This window comes from Eriocheir sinensis, chromosome 67 (genome assembly GCF_024679095.1).
Source record: "Eriocheir sinensis breed Jianghai 21 chromosome 67, ASM2467909v1, whole genome shotgun sequence".
NCBI classification, from domain to species: domain Eukaryota; kingdom Metazoa; phylum Arthropoda; class Malacostraca; order Decapoda; family Varunidae; genus Eriocheir; species Eriocheir sinensis.
In genome coordinates this window covers 8,546,036-8,562,426 of record NC_066575.1, presented here as the reverse complement: position 1 = coordinate 8,562,426, position 16,391 = coordinate 8,546,036, and the positions used below count along the sequence as shown (strand labels likewise).

Below are 16,391 nucleotides of genomic sequence, written 5' to 3'. Positions count from 1 at the left end.
AAAATAGATTGCAAGAGACAGTTTGGAAATACAGAAATGACGATTGAAAAAATAAAAAGGTGTTAGCAGGGAAAGCGAAGCAGAGGACAAAAAAAAAAAAAAACATGAAGAAAGTAAAGAAAAAGAGTAATTGAAAAGCGAAAGAAAAGAAAAAAATTATATCAAATAGAGAGAATGAAAATAGACTCTGATAAAAAGAAAAGAAAAGAGGAGGAGAAGGAGGTAGGATGAATTGTGGAAAATAGAACAGAAAGAAACAGACAGATGAAAATATATGAACAACAGAGGCGAAGCGAATGGAAGAAAAAGAAAGAAAACAGATGGGAAGAGAATATTAAAAAATAGAGAAGAAGACAAGAAAGGATAAAAAAGAAAACGGGAGCGAAAGGGAAAAGATTGAGAAGAAAAAGAAGACAAAGGAAAAAGGAAGGAGGGAGGGACTGAGGAGGAAAAGACAGATAGAAAGAGAAAGAGAAAATAGAGATAAAGAGATGATAAAATGTATGAGAGAGAGAGAGAAGAGAAGAGAAGAGAAGAGAAGAGAAGAGAAGAGAAGAGAAAGAAAGAAAGAAAGAAAGAAAGAAAGAAAGAAAGAAAGAAAGAAAGAAAGAAAGAAAGAAAGAAAGAAAGAAAGAAAGAAAGAGAGAGAGAGAGAGAGAGAGAGAGAGAGAGAGAGAGAGAGAGAGAGAGAGAGAGAGAGAGAGAGAGAGAGAGAGAGAGAGAGAGAGAGAGAGAGAGAGAGAGAGAGAGAGAGAGAGAGAGAAATCGCTCACACCTGTCACTCTCATCAGATCACCTTCGCGTAGCTGAACAGTCGCAAAATAGCGCCTCACTCTATGGCTCTATAAGAAGTGCAATCAGCGGACGGCCATTTAATTACTGTCCTCGTTATTAAGTAATTGTCTCCGTCAATTTGCGTATCAGACAAGAAATCAATCGCCCGTGAATAGGACGCTGGTGATGGAGGTGATTGAGGATAACGTCTATGTATATATGTATGAATGTATGTATATATGTATAACTATCTGTATGTATGTATGTATGTATGTATGTATGTATGTATTTATGACTATCTATCTAATTACCTATTCATCTATATCTATCTATGTACCTATCTTTACCTATCTATCTACCGCTATCTATCTACCTAAAGTCTATGTATGAATGCATGTATGTATCTATAACTATCTGTATGTATGTATGTATATATCTATAACTATCTATCTGACTACGTATTCATCTATATCTATCTATCTTTACCTATCTATCTATCGCTATCTATCTACCTATCTATCTGTCTATCCGGTACCCAAATGATCTGTAACCAAGAACCTCACACTTTTAGCCTGCAAATCAATCCCCTTCGTGGTCCTGTCTCACTGGTCTCATACAAACAGCCATGTGGATAATAATATATGTCACCAGCCCAACCAATCATCCCCCCCCCCCCCACACACACACACACTCGGATAAGGCTTTAGTAGAGGACGAGAGAGAAGGAAATTAGGAAGGAAAGAAAACGTACAGGGAAATAGGGAGGGAAAGAAAGGATGGAGAGGAAAAGGTGAATGTATGATTGAGGGAAAGAGAGAGAGAGAAAGTAAAAGAGAGGGGGGGGGGGAGAGGCAGGAATAAAGGTAGGAAGAAAGGAAGGAAGTGGAAGATATACAGGGAAGGAGAGAAGAAGGAGGAAGATTGGAGAAGGATGAAACTGACGAAGGGGAATATGAATAATAATATGAATAATGAAAGTAATAATAATGAAAAATAACAATAATAATAAAAAAACAGTAATAGTAATAAACATGCTGTTAATGATGATAACGATTAAAAGAAAAGGAAACAAAATAAAATAAAGAGGCAAATATGAGAGAGAGAGAGAGAGAGAGAGAGAGAGAGAGAGAGAGAGAGAGAGAGAGAGAGAGAGAGAGAGAGAGAGAGAGAGAGAGAGAGAGAGAGAGAGAGAGAGAGAGAGAGAGAGAGAGAGAGAGAGAGAGAGAGAAGTGTCCTCAGACGTACGTCACTACCATTTGCATCACCCTCAGTTCGCTTGAGGGTTGAATTTTTTTTATAGTCCATTGCAAAATGACGCCCCGATCTATGGCTTCCTCTGAACTGCAATCACTCGACGCCCATTTTGCTATTACTCGTTATCAAGTAATTGCCTGTATGAAAAGACTCTTGATGGAAAGCAAGAATAAGACAAACTGTTTGTATGTGAGCTAATATTAATCTGGTAAATGGAAGTTGACCTTTTGTTATGTGGAAATAGGAATAATGCATCAGGTTGACCGTAGGAGCATGATTATGAACGCTTTGCTCCGGCGCTGAACTCCGTGTCTTTAGAGGTAGGCCATCTTGGTCTGGCCTGATGGTCGACCCCTAGCCCTTTATGGCGCAGGCAAATGTTTATAGTGGCGCCATCTTGCCTGGCTCATGTTGCCCTCCTAGACGCGGCGCCGGCACGCTAAAAATTCAATCAGACAGGGAAGAAAAGCATAAAACAGGGTCACGTTCTGAGCTTGTAAGATGAATCGAAGAAAAATGCATTGAGAAGGTTTTGCACTGACATACACACACACACACACAAACAAACCCCCCCACCCACACACACCACATAACCCCCCCCCACACACACACACACACACAAAGGAGAATACACTCGTTTAGCAGAGAGGAGCGAGGACAATGGGTGAAAAAAAAACATAGGAAATAACAACACGTCTTCGCCTTCCTGGAAAGACTAACTCGGCATGTGAAAAGAGCTGGAAGAAGAGAGAGAGAGAGAGAGAGAGAGAGAGAGAGAGAGAGAGAGAGAGAGAGAGAGAGAGAGAGAGAGAGAGAGAGAGAGAGAGAGAGAGAGAGAGAGAGAGAGAGAGAGAGAGAGAGAGAGAGAGAGAGAGACACACACACACACACACACACACACACACACACATATTTAAACAGATATACGTAAAATAGAAAAATGACAAGCAGTAAACAGGAAGGCAAGACGGAAGGAACAGAAGCGTGACGGGAATAAAACGAGACGATTCTGCATTTGTCAGGGGAGAGGGAGAGGGAGAGGGAGAGGGAGGGGGAGAGGGAGAGAGAGACTGAGAAAGAGTGGAAAAGACAGATTCCCTCAGTCTCCTACTTCGTTCGTTCTTCTTTTATTTCCTTCTCTTCTTCTTCCACCCTTCATCTTCTTCCGTGTATACCTTCCTCTTCCTTCTTTCCTTCCTTCTATCTTCTCCTCGTCTCTCTCTCTCTCTCTCTCTCTCTCTCTCTCTCCTTCATTCATTTCCTTCTTCTCTTTCTCTTCCTACTTTCCTTCATTTTCCATCCTTTTTTATATCTTCCTCTCTTCCTTTAATTTTCTCTCCTCTTCTCCTTCGTTTCCTTCATTTGTCTCTCCTTTCTTCCTTTCCTCCCTCTTTGTTTCTTGTTTTTCCTTTCTTTCCCTCCTCTTATTTGTCTTTTTTTTCCTCTACAGGCGTCTTCCTACTCTTCTTTCTTCCCTCATTTCCTTCCATTCTTCCTCTCCTTTCTTTAATCCGGCTTCTATACCTCTCTATTTCTCTTCTCCTTCCCTTCCTCTTTTCCTTTTTTTCCTCTCCTTCCATCCCTTTATTAATCTTTTTCCTCTAGTCCTCCTCCTCCTCCTCCTCCTCCTCCTCCTCCTCCTCCTCCTCCTCCTCCTCCTCCTCCTCTACCTTCCGTCCTTCCTTCCTTTTATTCATCTTTTTACTCTAGTCCTCCTCCTCTTCCTTCTCTTTATTCGTCTTTTCCACGTCACTCTTCCTCTTCCTCTTCCTCCCTCCCTATCTCCATTCCATCCCTAACCAGGTCTTTTTTTTTCTTTAACTAATTACTTAGCTGCCCCTGATCTGCCTCATTACCATCTACTCATTTATCACGAGGCTCTTTTTTTCTTTCTTTTTTCTTCTTTTCAGAGATCACTTGAAGGCTATTCTTTATTTTTTAATTTTACTTCTTAATTCCTCCTCCATCTGCTTCTCTGTAAATCTTCCTTCCTTCTTCCTGACTCATTCTTCCCCCCCTTTTTCTCTCTCTTACTTTCTCTCTCTTTCTATCTCTTCCTCTCTCATTCATTCATCTTTTCCTTATTCTTTCTTTCTCTTCCTACTTCCCTACATTTTCTTTTTCCTTCTTACTTCTTTTCTCCTTCATTTTATACCTACCTTCCACTTTCTTCCTTCTGTCTTCTTCTCCCCCTCTCTCTCTTACTTTCTTTCTCTCCTCTCTCTCTCCCTCATTCTTTCACCTTTTCCTTCAATCCTTTCTCTCTCTCCCTTCTTCCCTACGTTTCCATTCCTTCCTATTTTTTTTCCTCGTAAGTTGTTTAAAAAAAGTTCCCCCTTCTCTCTTTCTTTCTTTCTCTCCCTCTCTCATTCTCTCACGTTTTCCTTCCATCCTTTCTTTCTCTCCCTTCTTGTCTTAATTTCCTTCCTTCATAATGGTCTTCTTCTTCGTAAGTAATTAAATAAAAGTCCGACATCAGGCGAGGGACGAATATAATAAGTTTAATTGCTGTTTCTAAGTAAAGTTGAAAATGTTCTTCGTGCAAGGTATGATAATGGTAATGGGAGTAATAATGATGATGATGATGATGATAACAATAATAATACGTGGTTGTTTTGAGATCCAGGTGATGTGTGTATATAATTAGCACCTGAGTGAATGAGGGAAAGGGAAGTGTAGGCGGAAGGAAAAAATAAATATGTAAATAAAGAAAAGATAGAAAAGGAAATATAAGAAAGAAAAAAGAAAAAAGAAAAAGAAAGGAAGAAAGAAAGAAAGAAAGAAGGAAGGAAAGAAAGAAGGAAGGAAAGAAAGAAAGAAGGAAGGAAAGAAAGAAAGAAGGAGAGAGAGATAGAGAGAGAGAGAGAGAGAGAGAGAGAGAGAGAGAGAGAGAGAGAGAGAGAGAGAGAGAGAGAGAGAGAGAGAGAGAGAAAGAGAATATACCTCACTCTGATAATATTTTCTTGGGCAGTATATGGGATAATAATACTTTTTTTTCCTCCCTCACATCATAAGGTAATACTTTCTTCCTCTATATGTGGGAGGAAGAAAGAGAGGGAAGGGAGATGAGAGTGGAATGAGGAAGAGAGGAAATGAATGAAAAGGGTGAAGAAGAGAAGGGGAGGAGAGAGAGAGAGAGAGAGAGAGAGAGAGAGAGAGAGAGAGAGAGAGAGAGAGAGAGAGAGAGAGAGAGAGAGAGAGAGAGAGAGAGAGAGAGAGAGAGAGAGAGAGAGAGAGAGAAAAAAGAGAGAGCGAGAGAGAGAGAGAGAGAGAGAGAGAGAGAGAGAGAGAGAGAGAGAGAGAGAGAGAGAGTTGAAAGGAAGGAAGAGAAGGGAAGTGATGGAAGGAAGGTGTTTGGAAGGGAAGGAGAGAGAGAGAAGGAACAGGGAGACGAGAGAAAGAAAACGGAGATAGGAAGGAGAGACACACAAAAAAAGAGAGTAAGCCTGAAACGAGATAAAGGAGGAGGTGGAGAAAGAAAGAAAGACGCAAGAAGAGGGATAAAGGGAAAAGGAAAGAAGAGAAAGGCAAGAGAGGAAATCAGAGAAGAGGAAGAGGAAGAGGAGGAGAAAAATAAGGAGACAACTCACCTCATGGGATTGACATTGGGGTGATCAAACGGTCCTCTCCTCCATAATAATAATGATATGGGGAGGAGGAAGGGAGGGAAGGAGGAGAAGGAGGAGGAGAGGAAGGAAGGAGGGAAGGGGAACGGAAGAGCTGGAAAGTGAGGGACAGCGCAAAGACTTGGAAGTGAACATTAAGAAGAAGGAAAGGAAGAGATAGATAGATAGAGAGATGGATAAAAAAAGAGAGATAGATTGAACGTAAAGAAAAGAAAGGACGGAAGAGAATTAATAAACAGAGTGGAGGAGAGAGGGAGCGGAGAGATAGAGAAAGATGGTTAAAAAAAAGATAAGAGAAGGGAAGGAAAGTGATGGAAAGAGGAAGAGAGAAAAGATGAAGGAGGAAAAGAGGAAGAGGAGGAAGAGAGAGAAAGAGAGCAAGAAAGAAAGATAGCTAAAAAAAGTAAGAGAAGGGAAGTGATGGAGGGAGGAAGAGAGAGAGAGAAGGGATAGGAAAAAGAGGAGGAGGACTTTGAGGGGGAGAAGAGCGAAGAGAGAGAGAGAGAGAGAGAGAGAGAGAGAGAGAGAGAGAGAGAGAGAGAGAGAGAGAGAGAGAGAGAGAGAGAGAGAGAGAGATAGAGAGAGAGAGAGAGAGAGAGAGAGACAGAGAGAGAAGAAGAGGGGGAGAGAGAGAGAGAGAGAGAGGAAGGAAGGAGAGAGAGAGAAAGGAAGAGAGAGAGAGAGAGAGAGAGAGAGAGAGAGAGAGAGAGAGAGAGAGAGAGAGAGAGAGAGAGAGAGAGAGAGAGAGAGAGAGAGAGAGAGAGAGAGAGAGAGAGAGAGAGAGAGAGAGAGAGAGAGACGTTGATGTATAATGCTCTTCTTTTGGTTGTACTTGTATAAAAAAAAGTATCTTCATGTATAGACAACGTTATTTATTTATTTTATTTAATGTTATTTTTTGCTGTGTGTCCAGAAGGCGTTTGTCCACTTATCCTAATATGTGTTTTTTTCTACTCCTCTTCCTCGTTCTTTGAGATATAGAGTAGTGATCTTTTTTCTCATTCTTCCTTATTTTCTTCTTTTTTCTTCTTTTACCTTTGTTGCTATTTTTGTTGTTTTGTTTCTTCTTTTTCTTATTTTTCTTCCTCATCATCAAGTTGCTTTCTATTTATCATTTTTCCTTTTTTTTTTTGTCTTAGTTTGTCCCGTTAATATTCTTTTTCTTTTCTTTTTCTTCCTCTTTTTCTTCATTTTTATTTTTCTTCTACTTCTTCTTTTTCTTCTTTTTCTTCTTCTTTCTACTCTGCATCCTCCTCTTCCTGCACATCATCACCGCCTCCGTAATAAATGTTTATGTTCCTAGGTTTTATTAGGGTCATTCTCTCTCTCTCTCTCTCTCTCTCTCTCTCTTCTTTCGTTTCCCCTTAAATATGTCAGCCCTGTTTTCTTCTCCTCCTCTTATTCTTCCTTTCCAGTTTCTTCCACATTCCTCTCCTCCTCCTCCTCCTCCTCCTCCTCCTTCCTTATTCCTTGTATTTTTTTTTTATAATTCTTCTACATTACTGTCTTCGATTTTTCTTCTCCTTTTCGTCTTCTCCTCCTCCTCCTCCTCCTTCTCCTCCTCCTCCTCTTCCTCCTCCTCCTCCTCCTCCTCCTCCTCCTCCTCCTTCTCCTCCTTTAATCATGTTCCATCATTTATCTTCCTTTTATTTCCACCATTCCTTCACATTTGCATCTCCTCCTCCTCCTCCTCCTCCTCCTCCTCGATTCATTCATGTTTACTATCCATGTTTCTTCCACCTCTCCTGTTTGTGTTTATTTTTATCTCCTCCTCTGCAGTGCGGCGTTTCCTCCTCCTCCTCCTGCTCCTCCTCCTCCTCCTCTTTATTTTGCGTATTCATTCTTTTCCTTGTCTAATTTTAATAATCCTAATTGCTTCTCTTCACCTTTATTCTCTCTCTCTCTCTCTCTCTCTCTCTCTCTCTCTCTCTCTCTCTCATCTCTTCTCCCTCTCATTCCCTCCTCTCTCATATCCTCTTCTCCCTCTCGCAATTCCTCTCCTCTTTTTCATTCTCTCCTTCCCTCCTTTCTTCTAAACTTGTTTTCTTTCTCAATCCTTTTCTCTCTCATACCCTCTTCTCTCCTTCATCCCCTCACGAAGATTTACAAAGATTTACAAAGATTCACCCTCCCCCCCGCTCTTCCATTCCCGCTTCTTACTCTTACTCTCTCTTCTCTATCCCAGCCACAGACCACACCACTTACCGCTACGTGTGTTGGGACCTCCAGCACGTGGGAGCGGTGGGCGAGAGCGTGCTCCACCTCTGTGTCCTCAACGCCACCTCCGTGCACAACGACCTCGCCAAGAGACTGATCCGCCACTTCCCGAACCTCATCAACGACATCTACCTGTGTGACGAGTACTATGGTGAGTGTCTGTATGGGGGATAGATGATAAGCCAGTTAAGATGGGGATGATTGGGAGCAGGTTGGTCAGTAAGCGAGGGTTTGGTTAGTTAATATAAGTGTGATGCGGACAGGTAAGTGAAGGGAGATATGATGAGGTGTCGTAATGGGGTTAGTGAAGGCGTAATCAATGGCTAGGACAGGTGTGGTAATTAAGGTGTAATAAAGGCTCAGATAGGTGTAACAAGGCGCAGGTAGGTGAATCTGGAATAGGAAATGATTGGTGGGATGACGTAAGGAAGGATATCAGAAGGGAAGGTGAGGAGTGTGTTTGTTAGGTAATGCAGGATGTAAAGGAAAGAGAGAAAGGAGAGAGAACAGACGTATGGAGTAGTGGTAGAAACGAGAAAATAGAAAAAAGGGTTAAGGAAGAAGGAAGGCCTGGAAATTATGGAAACAGGAAAAGACTAAAAAGAAAATGTTGAAGTATGTATGGACAGGAAGGGAAAAGAATGTTGAGTGTGGAGTGGAAGAAAGACAGAAGGAAGGCCTGGAAATTATGGAAACAGTAAAAGACTAAAAAGAAAATGTTGAAGTATGTAAGGACAGGAAGGGAAAATAATCTTGAGTGTGGAGTGGAAGAAAGACAGAAGGAAGGCCTGGAAATTATGGAAACAGGAAAAGACTAAAAAGAAAATGTTGAAGTATGTAAGGACAGGAAGGGAAAAGAATGTTGAGTGTAGAGTGCAAGAAAGACAGAAGGAAGGCCTGGAAATTATGGATACAGGAAAAAACTAAAAGAAAATGCTGAAGTATGGATGGACAGGAAGGGAAAAGAATGTTGAGTGTGGAGTGGAAGAAAGACAGAAGGAAGGCCTGGAAATTATGGAAACAGTAAAAGACTAAAAAGAAAATGTTGAAGTATGGATGGACAGGAAGGGAAAAGAATGTTGAGTGTAGAGTGCAAGAAAGACAGAAGGAAGGCCTGGAAATTATGGAAACAGGAAAAGACTAAAAAGAAAATGTTGAAGTATGTATAGACAGGAAGGGAAAAGAATGTTGAGTGTGGAGTGCAAGAAAGACAGAAGGAAGGCCTGGAAATTATGGATACAGGAAAAAACTAAAAGAAAATGCTGAAGTATGGATGGACAGGAAGGGAAAAGAATGTTGAGTGTGGAGTGGAAGAAAGACAGAAGGAAGGCCTGGAAATTATGGAAACAGTAAAAGACTAAAAAGAAAATGTTGAAGTATGTATGGACAGGAAGGGAAAAGAATGTTGAGTGTGGAGTGCAAGAAAGACAGAAGGAAAGCCTGAAAATTATGGAAACAGGAAAAAGACTAAAAAAGAAAATGTTGAACTATGGATGGACAGGAAGGGAAAAGAATGTTGAGTGTTAAGTCGAGGAATAAGAGAGAGAAAGGAGAATAAAATGGAGAGGGTGTGAGTTGTGTTTGAGCTTACGAAACGTGACAGGTTGAGAAATGGAGAAGAGACTAGAGTGGTGCTCTGAGAGGGGGAGGAAGAAGGATGAAGAAGTGGAAGATAGAGTGAAGGAAAAGGTGGATACTGGATAGAATGATTGACGAGACAGTTCGATGGAAATGAATAAAGCGGTGGAAGGAGAAGTGGAGGAATATGGAAAAAAGAAGAGAAGGAGAAGCAGGAGATTGGAGACTTATGGAGAAGGAAAGGAAAGAAAAGCAAAATGTGGAGGGAAAATAAAGCTTCAACGAATACATTAAATACGAAAGTAGTGGTTATTAGAATCTTAAAAAAAAAGGAAACTAAACTGGGAAAATATGAAAAGGCGGAAGGTACGAGAAAAGACTTGTGAGAAAACGGAAACAGAAGAAGGGTAAACTTAGATGAAAAAAAAATACATAGGGAAATTGTGGTTATTCGAGAAAATGAAAAAAAAGGAAACTATACCAGGAAAAGACGTATAGGTGGAAGGTACGAAAAAAAACTTAAGAGAAAATGAAAACGGAAGCAGGATAAACTTAGATAAAAAGAAACTAGTAACTATTTGAGAGTGAAAAATAAAAATATAAACTATACCGGGAAAAGACATGTTATAGAAGTGGAAGATTAGAAAGAAAAACTCGAGAAAAAGAAAAAGAAAAAAAACTATACCAAGGAAAGACATGTTATAGAAGTGGAAGATTAGAAAGAAAAAAACTCGAGAAAAAGAAAACGGAAAAACTGTACTAGGAAAAGACATTGTGAGAAAAAAATCAAAAGAAAAAAAAAGGAAACAGAAGGGTGCGGAAAATCACCTAGAGGAGGACACCTGTGGGAATACCAAGGGAGATTGAGGGAAGAGTTGAGGGAGAAGAGTTGGAGGAGATAGAATAAATTAGGTAAGTTAAGTAATGGAGGAGGAGGAGGCGGGCTAGACGCTGTGGTGTAAATGGTAAAGAAGAAGAAAAAGAGTAAGAAAGATGGAATGGAAAGGAAAGGGGGAAGAAGGGATTAGATGGAGGAAATAGAGATAGAGTCGATAAAAAAGTGAAGAAGAAAGATAGAGGGAATGGGATGGACAGGAGGAGATGGGAGAGAATAGACAGCTGAAGCATTTGGTAGAGACGAGGAAATATAAGGAAAATATTAAGGAAGAAAGTTAATGAGGTAGAAGTTATAGAGAAAGGAAATAGAATAGAAAGAAAACGTTGGAAAATAAATGGACAGAAAAGGGAAAAATAACATGATGTGGAGAGGAGTGGGAGGAAAAAGAGGAAGTAGAAATGGACAGGAAGAGATTAACATAAGCAGAAGTAAGAGTAACAGAAGTAGGAGTAAGATAAGAAATAAAGTAGATAAGAAAACAAAAGTAGGCTAAGTAAAAGTAAAATAGAAAGCAGTTAAGAGGAGAATCAAAAATGTAGGTGACCAAAGTAAAACAGAAATAAGTAGATAAGAAAGATAACACAGCAAAGAAAGACTGAGAAAAAATCAACAACAACAAAAAAAGAAGGAAATAAACATGTATAAATCACGAACATACAACTACAACAGAACATAAGAGAGAAAAAGGGAAATAAAACATGAATAAAAAATCTGAATAAAAATCCTTCTCATGTACGCAATAGTAAGGTATACTTTGGTAGGTGGGTAGATGGGGAGGTAGATGGGGAGGTAGATGCCGCTCTCGAGTACCAAAAGAAACGGAAGAAGAGGAGGAAGAAAGGAGAAGTAGCATTAAGACAAATGATCCTTTCTTCTTCTTCTTGGTGTGTAGAGGGACTGGGAGATGGCGCAGATGAGCTTCTTAGAATAGCAGGAACCACGAAGACAAATGGTGATCCTGAACGGAGTGAAGGAGGAGAAGAAAAGTTAGATTTGGGGAGGAGGAGGATGAGGAGAGGAAGACAAATGATGATGACGAAGGAAGAGATGAAGAGAAAACAAAAACAAAGATTAAGAAAGGGAAATAAGGGGTGAGAGGGAGAGGGAGAAGGAAAGGAAAGGAAAGGAAAGGAAAGGAAAGGAAAGGAAAGGAAGGGAAAGGAGAGAGAGAGAGAGAGGAGAGGAGAGGAGAGAGAGGAGAGGAGAGAGAGAGGAGAGAGAGAGAGAGAGAGAGAGGAGAGGAGAGAGAGAGAGAGAGAGAGAGAGAGAGAGAGAGAGAGAGAGAGAGAGAGAGAGAGAGAGAGAGGGCAGCTCTAAGTCTTGAAAAAGGAGACCATTATAGCTGAGAACGAAGCTGATATGTTGCCGAAAGTATGTAGAGGAGGAAGGGGAGGTGGAGGAGGAGGGGGAGGAGGAGGAGGAGGGGGAGGAGGAGGAGGAGGAGGAGGAGGAATACAAGAAGAAATCAGAAATGTAGAAAATAAAATAGGAGAAAGAAAGAGGAAATGAACAGAAAGAAGAGAAGAAGAGGTGAAAGAAAAATATGGATAAAAGAAGAAAAACGAAATTGATAAGAGGAGGAGAAAGAAGAAGGATCAAAGAGGAAGAAGAGGGAATCGTGAAGAGGGTTGAAAGGGTAGAGGGAGGAAAGGGGAAGGAGAAAATCGTACAAAGAAAAAGAGAGAGAGAGAGAGAGAGAGAGAGAGAGAGAGAGAGAGAGAGAGAGAGAGAGAGAGAGAGAGAGAGAGAGAGAGAGAGAGAGAGAGAATTACCTACTCTTTATTTTTTCTCCTCTTCTTTGGCTCTCCATCTCTCTTCACTTCTCTTCCTCTTCCTCCTTCCTCTTAGTGTCCTCTTTCCAACACCATTACCACGATTACGGCTTTTCTCTCTCTCTCTCTCTCTCTCTCTCTCTCTCTCTCTCTCTCTCTCTCTATCTTTTTTTTCATCTTTTTATCTCTTTATCCATCTGTCTATCTATTTACATCTGCCTTTTTGTCTAAGTGCTTATCTATCTATATCTGTCTACCTCCCTATCTGTCTGTCTATCTCTATTTGTCTATGTATTTATCAGGTAGAGTTTTTCCTCTTCATACTCTAAACTTCTAAAGCCACCTGGATTCACACTGATTACTCCTCTCTCACTCACTCACTCCCACACTCTCCCTTCCTCTCTTCCTCCCTCCCTCCTTCCCTTCTTCCCTTCTTCTCTCATTCACCTTCTCACACTCTCCTTCACTTCCTCACCATCCCACTCCTCAATCTTTCCCTCCTTCACTTCCTAAACTGTCTCTCTCCTTTCCAACCACCGCCTCTTCACCATCTCACCTTTCCTCCCTCCTTTACACAGGCGAGAACGTGCTGCACATCGCTATCGTGAACGAGGACCCGGCGATGGTCAAGTTCCTGCTGGACAACGGGGCGAACTACCACGAACGCTGCCTCGGGAACTTCATGTGTGCGGAGGACCAGAAGACCTCCAGAATGGACTCCCTCGAACACGAATGGGTTGACCTTTGCCAGCAGACCAACTACGAGGGGTGAGTTAGGGGGTGATAGATAGAAGGATAGATAGATAGATAAATAGAAAGATAGACAGGGAAGAGAAGGCGTAAGGGTAAGAGAGGGAAATTTAAAGTATTTGGAAGTAAAGGAAGGAAAAATGAATGGAGTTAGACGTAGAGTTATTTATAGTAGAAGTAGTAGTGTGTGTGTGTGTGTGTAGAGATATATAGTGAAAGTATGAGGGAGATACATGGAAACTAACGAAAGAAAGAATGACAGAAGGAGGAGGAAACAATGGCAGCAAGAGTGGAATAAAGGAAGAGTGGAAGGGATAAAGGAAGGCGGGAATAATTAAAGGAAAAATTAAGGAAGGGAGAATGGAAAGGAGGGAAGAGTGTGTGTGTCAAAATAGAGGATGTGAAGGAGTATTGAACCCAAAGAAAGAGATGAGAGATAGAAGGAGGAAGGAGCGAAGCGGAACCTATTTACATGGAAAGAAAAAGAAAGAAAGAAAGAGAGAGAGATGGTGATAGGAGTGGAGAGGAGAGAAAGAAAAGAGAAGCTATGGAGAAAGGTTTAGAAAGGAAGAGAGAATGTGAGAAAGGCTTTAGGAAGGGAAACGTTTGAGAGAGAGAGAGAGAGAGAGAGAGAGAGAGAGAGAGAGAGAGAGAGAGAGAGAGAGAGAGAGAGAGAGAGAGAGAGAGAGAGAGAGAGAGAGAGAGAGAGAGAGAGAGAGAGAGAGAGAGAGAGCGAGAGAGAGAGAGAGAGCGCGAGAGAGAGAGAGAGAGAGAGAGAGAGAGAGAGAGAGAGAGAGAGAGAGAGAGAGAGAGAGAGAGAGAGAGAGAGAGAGAGAGAGTTTGCGTTGCAGTCTGTTCTCTCTATTTCTCTTCCTTCAAAACATTCTTCCTTTCATATTTTTTGTCATGAAGTACTTTGTCTTAAGCCATTTAGATATGATTTTTTTTTCTGTATTTTGCTTCTTTATATGTGTTTGTCTCTGTCTGTATATATTTGTCTATTTCTAACCATCTCTTCTATCTTTAAGTCACTGTTTATCTATCTATATTTATCCATCTATCTACCTATCTACCTGTCTGTCTCATTTGCAACTCTACCCTTCCTTTCACTAATTAACATCTTGATTTAATTCCTTCCCCTCCGATCTGTCCATTACACATGTTATTTTTTACTTTAAATTCCATCAAGCTCTCTATTTATTAACATATTCATTGCACATTTCTCTGATCTGGGCTTGTTGTAATTCTCTCTGTCTGTCTTTCTTTTCCTATATGTTTGTCTTTCTGTCTAGCTGTTCGTCTTTCTTTTGCTATCTCCCTGTCTGTCTGTCAATGTCTATTTTGTTTTTTTCTCCCTCTCTGTGTCAGATATGTCCCCCTATCATTTTACTTCTCCATTTCCCTTCTCTCATTCTCTCAAAACCATTTTCTTTCCTACCTTTTTCTCTTTCATTTCTTCCTTTCATCCATTACTTCCCTCCCTTCTTCAATATCCCAAACATCTTTCTCTCCCCTTCTTCCCCTCCCCCTACCTCCACTCTCGACTTTCTCTGCTTCATCTCTCACAAGCCTCTCTCTTTTTTCCTCCTCTCTTTCGGCCCTTTTCCTCATTCTCTTTCTCCTCTCTTCCAACCCTATCACGACCCTTTCCATATATATCCATACTCTTTCTTCACCCTCTGCTTCTTCTCTTCCAATCCTCTCTATTCAGACCCTCCTTCTGCCGCTTCATCTCCTTTCCCGACCCTCTCTCTCTCTCTTCCTCTTTTTTCGCCTAACCCTCTCTCTGCTTCCTCTCTTCCAACCCTATCTCTACCTACACTTTCTTTGCTCTCTTCTTCCTCTCTTCCAATCCTCTCTCTCTGTTCCTCTCTTGAGACCTTCTTTCTATTCCTTCATCTTCTCTCCTTACCCTGTGCCTCCTTCTCCCGCCCTTCCCTTCTACCCATGCCTCTCTCACAAGTCCGTTCCCTTCCCGTCACCTGCAGATACGTCTACTGGGGGGAGTACCCGCTCAGCTTCGCCGCCTGTCTCGGCCAAGAGGAGTGTTACCGCCTGATCCTGGCAAAGGTAAGGGGCAGGAGGAGGAAGAGGAGGAGGAGGAGGAAGAGAAGGAGGAAAGGCTAGACAGACGGCGGGATGTGTTTGATATTTATATTACTCTTGGTATTATTGTTACTATTATTATTATTATTATTATTATTATTATTATTATTATTATTATTATTATTATTATTAATGTTAGTGGTAAGAGTAGGAGTGGTGTTAAAAATAGTTGTAGTTCTAGTAGTAGGAGTAGTAGTTGTAGTAGTTGTAGTAGTAGTAGTAGTAGCAGCAGCAGCAACAATATAAGAAGGGTTATTAGAAGTTTACAATAGAAAGATAAGGAATAGAAACAATATAAGAAAGAGGAGGAGGAGGAGGAGGAAATGACGGTAATACTACTAAGTTATGCTGGGGAAGTGGAAGAGGGGAAGAAGAGGAGGGAGAAGAGGGAGACGCAGGTGGGGAAGATGATGCACGAAACAAGATCATGATGCGAATTTTTTAAGACGAGAAGTAAAAAAAAAAGATGATGAAGTGAAATATAAAAAAAAAAATTCCGTGGCAAAAGGCGGGAGAGGAAAAATAAAGAGATATGAATAGAAAATAATGAAAAGGGGAAAGAATGTCGATAAAAATAACTGCAAAAACATTATACTGAAGTGAGAGAGAGAGAGAGAGAGAGAGAGAGAGAGAGAGAGAGAGAGAGAGAGAGAGAGAGAGAGAGAGAGAGAGAGAGAGTGTCAGAAGAGAATAAACGAACAAAAAAAGAGAAATAATAAAATATAAAATGTAAGAATGTTGACAAAGGTTAAATAAAAATGAAAATAAAACGTAAGAGAAAGATAAATAAATACCGTTGATTGAGACATTACGATAATAATGATAAATATAATAAATGAAGAAATAGAAAAAAATAAAGAAATAAAAATGAATATGAAAGAGAGAGGAGAGGAAAGGAATAACGCGGAAATAAAGGAAGCAATGAGGCAGAGAGAGAGAGAGAGAGAGAGAGAGAGAGAGAGAGAGAGAGAGAGAGAGAGAGAGAGAGAGAGAGAGAGAGAGAGAGAGAGAGAGAGAGAGAGAGAGAGAGAGAGAGAGAGAAAGAGAGAGAGAGAAAAGAAACGAAGCTATGAGAATGGACTGGGAACGACGAGAATGCGAAGGAAGGAAGGGAAGGACAGGAGTAGAGAAAGGAAGAATAGGAAGAAGGAAAAGGGATGAATATAAAGTGTATGGCCAGTGATGGATGACCGTAGGAGGGCAAGACGTGACACAGCAGGGAATGGATGAACGGAGAGGACGAAAGGAGGGTGGAAAATCGAGAATGAACAAAAAGAAATAAAGGAAGAAAGAAAAACAGCTGAAAGAAGTAAGGAGGCACAGAAAAAAAGAAGAGCACGAATAAATAAACAGAAAAAGAAAGGAAGAGTTGATAAAAGAGTAAAAGGAGGAAAGGAAAGGATATACGAAGGAAAT

The 16,391-nt window shown here is 40.7% G+C and overlaps 1 protein-coding gene and 1 long non-coding RNA gene across 2 annotated transcripts in view; one reads left to right on the top strand and one right to left on the bottom strand.

The window, feature by feature from the left end:
* The window catches only part of LOC126988053 (transient receptor potential cation channel subfamily V member 5-like), a 97,753-nt gene that overhangs the window by 20,703 nt on the left and 60,659 nt on the right, over nt 1–16,391 (top strand). The window contains exons 4-6 of the mRNA XM_050845849.1: nt 7,840–8,022; nt 12,698–12,887; nt 14,858–14,939. Of these exons, the coding sequence (XP_050701806.1) occupies nt 7,840–8,022; nt 12,698–12,887; nt 14,858–14,939 (455 nt within the window). The remainder of the gene's footprint in view (nt 1–7,839; nt 8,023–12,697; nt 12,888–14,857; nt 14,940–16,391) is intronic.
* The window catches only part of LOC126988054 (uncharacterized), a 94,393-nt gene that overhangs the window by 64,797 nt on the left and 13,205 nt on the right, over nt 1–16,391 (bottom strand). The window contains exon 2 of the long non-coding RNA XR_007741407.1: nt 7,860–8,003. This is a non-coding gene — a long non-coding RNA (uncharacterized LOC126988054). The remainder of the gene's footprint in view (nt 1–7,859; nt 8,004–16,391) is intronic.